Raw genomic sequence first — 8,353 nt, forward strand, 5'->3', positions numbered from 1 at the left:
CTTAAATATTGATGCTACAAAAGTAAACACCATGTGCACCCAAATACCCAGACAAATTTTCAGAGATGAACTTGTCAAAATTCTTCTTGATTCCTGGATCACAAATTATGAAAAGTTAAGAGAACCGGAGGAATCTCTCAAATCTGGTGAGCCAACCTTTACCAAATGAAATGACATTTGCTTAAGCTTTGACCATTCCCATCTCAAAAAACCCAATAAAACCATCTTTTCTTTCCAAATGATGCAACCCAAAGATACAACAAATACATACCCTGAACCTGATGGAGATTTCTTTTGGAATATACAAAGCATCATGGAAGAACATGACTGGTGTCAAAGTTTTGACAAAGATGGAAAAAGGGTTTGGTTGTTCAAATGCCCCTTTACGGGAATGATTTGGCCTCAATAAGACCAAATTAAAATCCTAGAAAAAAGGAAAAACCACTGAAAAACAATTTCAAGACAAATATGAAAATAATGATCCTTCAATTGGCTCATTAAGCCGTCCAGGTAAATATGAATTTCTTGTCAGTTACAAACCCCAGGAATGACCAAAATTTCTAGAAAAATTTACTCCAAGCTAGGAGGATAGTGAAACCACACCCAAACCCAAATCACCATCAGCTCATACTCAAGAATCTAGTTTTACCCTTTTATTTACTGACTATTCTAATTCTAACTAATTTTGATTCTATTATGATTTTAAAGACCTTTAGGGAACCTCCTAAGCATTGTTTCAAGTGTCCTTTTTATTTCAAAATCAGTCTTAAGCTTAAAGACATTCATGGTTTAAACCAAACATGTCTAAATCTAATTAGTAAATTGAAAATGCTCCTAAAACAACACAGGATTCAAACACCTAACCCAACTAAAAAGTAAACGAACCAGAATCATAATGAAACTGCAAAGAAACCCTAGAAACTAACTTACATCAGTGGGGAAGTTAAAAATTAAATCAACTCAATTTCTAACAGCTAACCAAAAATAAACTAAATGACCCGTTAAACAACATTATTCTAATTAACATTATCCTAATTAACTTGACTTAAACATTGAGCGTAAAAATAAAACAAACATAAGACCGAAATATGAAAGAAACAGAAAAGATCATGCTATTATCGAACCTAAAAGTTAACCCTAAATAAACTAAGTTTATACAATTGAAATTAATCTTTAGATGATGAAATCTTAACATGCTTTGATTAATCTAATAAACAGATACAAAAAATAAACAAACAAGGCAGTCCTGAACAAAACTAAAACATGCGGCTAACAAAAAATAAAGGATATTAAAGGGATAATCAATAGAGGAAAGGATAAAAGAAGGGCAAAGGAATTACCAGAACTTGTTCCAAATTCAGACCAGTCGGGGACTCGGGCAAGCTTGAACGGTGCGAAATGAACTTGAACTACCATTAATCGACTGTTCTCAACAATAAAATGGACTAATGGAGGTTTTGGGTTCAAACAACCAAAAGTTGACCAAAAAAATCAAAAGAGGGGACAAAGCTAGGGTTTTAAGATTTCCATTTAAGATTTAAGGAAATTAAAGGGGGCTTTTGGGAAATCAGCTGTAGTTTAGGGTTAAGAGGGGTGTGAGGAATGTGGGGTGTGATTTTGGGGTTATTTGAGTGACTTAGGTTTTTTTAGGTTTTGGTTTTGGATCTAATATTCGAATAGTTGAGTGAAGATTCGAGGGAAATGGTTTGGAGATTTGAAGAGGGGATGGGAAGGTGATTGTATGGTGTTAATTTAGAGTGGTTTGGAAAAGCTCCGCCGCCGTAAAACGATTTTCGGGCGGCGGAGATAGCCGGAGCTGGTGATGGAGTATAAGGGCGGCTAGGGTTTAGTTTAGAGAGTGTTAGAAACAGAAGTGAAAGGGTCGAATGGGGGGTTAGGTCTTGTTCGGATAGTGTTATACCAACGAGATGATCAGTTCCCAGCCGTTAGATTAATGATGATCAACGGCTGGAATAAAAGGGGGGCAATACAGGGTCATTTTGTTTATTGGGAGATTGGACCAGGTAGCTGAGTTCTGGGCTTGGGTTTGGGTATAAAAATTGGGCCAATTTCAAATTAACCCATTTCTTTCCAATTTCTTTTCTTATTTCCTTTTTTCTTTTTTTTTTTAATTAATTAAAATCCTATATTAATCTAATTGGTAAAATTAAACTAATTATCTATTTATAATATTTACAAAAATTAGTTAATGCTAAATTAATGAAGAGAAAATCACTAATGTAAAATTAGACACTAAAAATGTAAAAATGAGCAAAATTTGTGATTTTTCATTTATGAAATAATTAATTAACTAATTAGTCATAAAATATGAACACAAAGTCTAATATGCAATGCAAGATATTTTTGACATTGTTTGGGTATTTTTCATGATTTTGATAAAATTAAACGTGCACAAAAATGCAAACAATTAATGAAAATCCTATAAAAGTGCAAATAATTTGGGAAAAATCTATTTCTTTGATTTTTTAGGAGTATCTTGAATAAGGCAAAAATCACATACTCACTGTTGCCCCTCTATGCTCAGAATCACGAAGAGTTTTCGGGCAAAGATAAAATGAGCAATTACGAGCGATTTTTACCCGTTTGAAACTCCATGGGAAGCATTTTTGGAAAAGTCTGACCGAACCTTGCTTCGGAGGTTGCCTACATATCCTTGCATATAAAGGAATCAGGTCAGTGTAGCTCTGGAAGTTTTGGTAGCTGGGACTACCGAGAAATTGTGATTTCACTGGTGTTGCTGTTGTTTCTGCATGCTGAGCTCCTTGTTACACCGAAAATGAAAGATGAAAAGCTAAACTAACTAAGCCTATCAACTATGAGTTATAAGATTCCTATCTATAGGCCTTTCGAAGCTTGATCTTGAGTCTTGACTGGTTCTTCCGCAGACTCTGATCTGAATCTTGATGCTCGTTAGCTGCAACTGCTAGTTCATTTTTCTTCAGCTTTTCAAATCAAGGCGGGACATGCAAAGCTTGTAACTTCAATCATATCTTGAGCAGTCCACATCTTTTCTCTGCTTCTGCACTTTGAGTTCACTTCTTTTCCTCTTTTTTCTTTTATTTGGATTAAGACTTCTTCTTTTGGTCATCTCAAACCTCGCGCCTTATGGTGAAAACCTGTTCAGGCACCAAAATAAACAAACGAACGAAATTTTCTGCCCCAATTTTCACTAGGAAAATTTCGTGAGTTATTGCAAAAATCTAAACTATTTCTTTATTGAAAGCAATAAAATCAGGATTGTGTATCCTTGAGAAAAAGAGATTAGGGAGTGGAAAACCTATATCTAAAATGAAACCAAATGAGGATCGGAAGCCCTAAGTTGGAAAGATTACCAGGTTATGCTGGCATCAACTAGAGAGTGGGACCCTATACTGGAAAAGACTAATAGGTTATGCTAGAAAAATCACCGGGTTATTCTGGAAAGTTCCTTGGGCTATGCCGGGAAAGTCATTGCGTTATGCCGGAAAGGTCCTCGGGTTGTGTCGGGGAAAGTCATCGGGTTATGCAAGAAAGGTCCTCGGGTTATGTCGGGAAAGTCATGGGGTTATGCCGGAAAGGTCCTCGGGTTATGCCGGGAAAAGTTGTCAGGTTATGCTGGAAAGGTGCTCGAGTTATGCTGGGAAAAGTCCTTGGGTTATGACGGAAAGGTCCTTGGGTTATGCCGGGGAAAGTCATCCGATTATGCCAGAAAGGTCCTCGGGTTATGCCGGGGAAGGTCATCGAGTTATGCCAGGAAAATCATCAGGTTATGTCGGAAAGGTCCTCGAGTTATGCCGGGAAAGTCATCGGGTTATGCCGGAAAGGTCCTTGGGTTATGCCAGTAAATTCATAGAGTTATGGCGGAAAGGTCCTCGAGTTATGCTTGGGAAGGTCATCGGGTTATGAAGGAAAGGTTATCGGGTTATGCCGGAAAAGTCCTTGGGTTATGCTGGGGAAGGTTATCGGGTTATGCTAGAAAAATCCTCAAGTTATGCCGGGGATTAACTAGGGGGTGGGACCCTATATTGGAAAGATTACCAGGTTATGCTGGTATCGACTAGGGAATGAGACCTTATGTTGGAAAAGCGTAGCTAGAGATCGGAGACCCTATGCTACCACGGTTTTGAATTTTTCTTCTTCTTTCTTTTGATTTTACTTTTAGCGCTTTATTCAGGAGAATGCATGAAGGGTTTGAAAGGGACTTCCCTTTTGGATTAACTTCTGCTTCAGGACCATTTTGGTCTCCGCGTACCTTGCTTTTGTTGCACCTGCTTCTTGCGAGGTTGTTTTGGATTGTACATATTTTCCTGTTTTCAAATCAAAGAACAATTTGTCAGTTTGAAATGGTGGTTGATTTTGTGGCCTTGATTGTTTCAATCACTTGATCTCAGACCAACTTTTTTAATAAAAATCTCCATTGCTCGCTGGCTCTCTAGAAATTGGATTCATTTCTAAACCCCGGGGGACTTGATTTTCCCCAAATTCCACTTAATGATTAACCTGTGTAGGGCTTGGCCTTTTGCCATCTTATTTTGCCTTTATGAGCACTTGACTTTGATTTCCTTTATTTTTAAGAGTTTTTGACTCTGGAGTATCGGCCAACATGGCCAGTTGAGGTCGACTTGATGCACCTGCTGAGGCTGGGTGCTTTTCTTGAATTTTAGCTTTTGTCAACAAAACCCTGTAAAACCAATCTTGCCATCTTTTCTTTGTATTAGTTTCGGAGGAGAATTAAACCAAAATGGATTCAAAGAAAAGTAAACAACGGACAGGATAATGAATTTAAATGAGAAGTGTCCTTTTCGGGGAAAGGAAAGAAGGACTTATCTGGAGTGCATGCAGACTTCAATAGACATGACATGTTTCTTGGACTGGATACCTGATTTGCGCAAAACATCCAACTCTCATAAAACTATCATAACTCATACCTCAAAACCGAGAAACCTTGCCAGGACTCTATCAATGCCGATGGTTGTAAGGAATTCCTTTTTCGATCAGTGGCACCCTTTGCGGGTTTTCACCAACCGACCTCTCTCATTTCTCTTCTCACTGTCACATTATAGTGCTCTTTTGTGAGTTTTCACCAACAAGACTCTCTCATTTTCAATTTATCTGTTCATCATCGCCTTACAGTGCCCATGTGGGTTTTCACCAATAAGACTCTCTCATTTGATTGCATCAGATCCAAGTAACCAACATTCTCCCATTTTTAACATCTTTAACGATTGATCAGAAGGACTTGAACATGATTTAGGGTAAAAGAATTTGGATTGAATTACAACTTTGGAACCTTTTAGGCGGACCATCGCTGAACCATTATAACTTCTGCCCCAGTTTTACTTTTAGTGTGACTGAACCCCAAAGAGAGGCTGCCGATATATCCTTTCGGAATCAAGTTAAACGTAGTTTAGGAAAACTTGTTTTTTATTTTTATTTTTTTTGTTGTTTTGTTTTATTGTTATTTTTACAACGTTTTCGGGTTCCAAAGAGGGTAATCAAAGAAAGGTAACCGGATCAAAGAGTTTTCAAAGGGGTAATAGTGTTTGAGTAGCGAGAATGAAAGCTTTCGTCATCCCAATTGGAGAATATCTATGACACAGAATGGTTAAACGTAATACCTTTTGACCGCGTCTGCATTGACAGCAGTTTCAGGGTCATTTCCTTCAATGTCTCCCAAATACAATGCCCATCTTGGCAACAATTTTCTTATAATGTATGGACCCTTCCAGTTTGGAGCGAATTTTCCTTTTGCTTCACTGTGATGCGGGAGAATACGTCTCAAAACGAGTTTCCCCACTTCAAAGTTTCTAGGCCGCACTTTCTTGTTGTAGGCACGAGCCATTCTTTGTTGATACAATTGCCCGTGGCAAACAACGGTCATCTGCTTTTCATCAATCAGGCTTAACTGTTCCAAACGGGTCTTGACCCATTCACTGTCCTCAATTTCAGCTTCAACGATGATTCTAAGGGAGGGAATTTCAACCTCTGTGGGTATTACGGTTTCGGTACCATAAACCAAAAGATAGGGCGTTTCCCCAATTGATGTGCGCACAATTGTGTGATATCCCAACAATGCAAAAGGAAACTTTTTATGCCATTGCCTAGAACCTTGGATCATTTTCCTGAGGATCTTTTTGATATTTTTGTTTGCTGCTTCAATAACACCATTAGCTTTGGGCCGATAAAGGGTAGAATTTCGATGCGTCATTTGAAATTGTTCGCATACTTCCCTAATCAAATGACTGTTCAAATTCGCAGCATTGTCCGTAATGATAGTTTTAGGAATACAAAAATGACAGATGATGTTGGAATGCACGAAATCCACCACCACTTTCTTGGTGACAACTTTGAAAGTGACTGTTTTAACCCACTTTATGAAATAGTCAATGACAACCAAGATGAATCTGTTCACATTTGAAGCTTTTGGCTCAATCGGCCCAATGACATCCATGCCCCAAACAACAAACGACCACGATGCTGACATAGGGTGTAATTCTAAAGGCGGTGCATGAATCAGGTCACCATATACCTGACACTGATGACACTTTCGGACAAAACTAAAGCAATCATTTTTCATAGTCATCTAGTAATAACCAACCCGAAGGATTTTCTTTGCAAGGACGTATCCATTCATATGGTGTCCACACACTTCTACATGCATTTCATTCATGATTCTTTCGGCCTCTTGGGCATCCATGCATCATAAAAGGTTCAGATCTGGAGTTCTTTTGTACAAGACTTCTCCGCTCAAGAAGAAATTACTGGCGAGCCTTCTAATGGTTCTATTTTGGTCCCTGCTAGCTTGTTCGGGATATTCCTTTATTTTCAAGAATCTTTTGATATTATGATACCATGGCTGGACATCTGGTTCTATAACCATATCTTTCTCGAATTTGGATTTCCAGTGGGTCGATGTGGACATTACCTGGATACGGTAGCATCGAGGCCAAAGTAGCTAATGCATCGGCTAATTCATTGTGAAACCTAGGAATGTACATGACTCGATGGATTTGAACCGCTTGCTAAGATCTTCCACATATTTCCTGTATGGAATAAGCTTGATATCTTAGGTTTCCCATTCACCTTCAGCTTGTCGGATAATCAAGTCAGAATCTCCCATTATTAACAATTCTTCCACATCCTGATCGACTGCCATGTTCATGCCCATAATGCAGGCTTCATACTCGGCGGTGTTATTTGTACAAAAGAACCAAAGTCGGGTTGTGGTCAGATAGTGCTGACCAGTGGGAGAAATCAATATTGCTCCAATCCCGGCACCTTTTGCATTCATAGCTCCATCAAAGAACATTTTCCAAGCATTAGTGCCTTCCGGAATTACCTCAACTGAATTTACTTCCTCATCCGAAAAGTAAGTACTCAAAGGCTGATATTCATCATTAACAGGATTTTTAGCTAGGTGATCCGGCAAGGCTTGAGCTTTCATTGTCGTGCGGGTGACATAGACTATGTCAAACTCAGTGAGCAGGATTTTCCATTTTGCTAACCTTCCCGTGGGCATCGACTTCTGGAATATGTACTTCAAAGGATCCAATCTGGTGATGAGATAGGTGGTGTAGGACAACAAGTAATTCCTAATCTTCTAAGCGACCCAGGTTAAAGTGCAACAAGTTCTTTCCAACAAAGTGTACTTGGCTTCATAACTAGTGAACTTCTTGCTTAAGTAGTATATGGCTTGTTATTTCTTCCCGGTCACGTCATGTTGCCCGAGAACACATCCAAAGTAATTTTCCAACACTGTCAAATACAAGAACAAAGGCCTTCCAGGTTCAGGCGGGACCAATACTGGCAGATTCGATGGATATTCTTTGATTTTGTCAAAAGCTTCTTGACATTCATCTGTCCATCTATAGCCACATCTTTCTTCAATAGCTTAAATATGGGATCACACATGGAAGTCAATTGAGCAATGAATCTGCTGATGTAATTTAATCTTCCAACAGACTCATAACTTCTTTCTTGGTTCTCAGAGGCGGCAAATCCCGAATAGACTTTATCTTTGTTGGATCTAACTAGATGCCTCTCTGACTGACTATAAACCCCAAAAGTTTCCCAGATGGAACTCCAAATGCACATTTAGCTGGATTTAACTTCAAATCATAATTATGCAGACGCTCAAAGAACTTTCTCAGATCCCGTACATAATCGTCATGCGTTCTTGATTTAATGATCACATCATCCACATATACCTCAATTTCCTGGTGCATCATGTCATGAAAGATAGCAGTCACAGCTCTTAGATAAGTTGCCCCAGCGTTCTTCAAACCAAAAGGCATGAACCAATAACAATAAGTACCCCAAGGTGTGGTGAAAGCTGTCTTTTCTGTATCTTCTT

The 8,353-nt window shown here is 38.7% G+C and overlaps 1 protein-coding gene across 1 annotated transcript; it reads right to left on the bottom strand.

Moving 5' to 3' along the window:
- Nucleotides 1-5,605: 5,605 nt before the first annotated feature.
- On the bottom strand, nt 5,606-7,444 carry LOC138869261 (uncharacterized). The gene is made up of 2 exons (XM_070146864.1): nt 7,128-7,444; nt 5,606-6,557 (listed from the first exon to the last, which is right to left on the bottom strand). Exons 1-2 carry the CDS (start codon nt 7,442-7,444, stop codon nt 5,606-5,608), a joined length of 1,269 nt encoding a protein of 422 aa, XP_070002965.1.
- Between the last annotated feature and the right edge of the window lie 909 nt (nt 7,445-8,353).

Source organism: Nicotiana sylvestris, chromosome 5 (assembly GCF_000393655.2).
Source record: "Nicotiana sylvestris chromosome 5, ASM39365v2, whole genome shotgun sequence".
Taxonomy (NCBI): domain Eukaryota; kingdom Viridiplantae; phylum Streptophyta; class Magnoliopsida; order Solanales; family Solanaceae; genus Nicotiana; species Nicotiana sylvestris.

What these genes read in the sequence shown, in the direction of transcription:
- LOC138869261 (XM_070146864.1), bottom strand. Translation starts at nt 7,444, where the DNA reads ATGAAAGCTCAAGCCTTGCCGGATCACCTAGCTAAAAATCCTGTTAAT. An exon ending in GATCAGGATGTGGAAGAATT is followed by an intron (nt 6,558 to 7,127) that starts GTTAATAATGGG and finishes TGATTGCTTTAG; the next exon opens with TTTTGTCCGAAAGTGTCATC.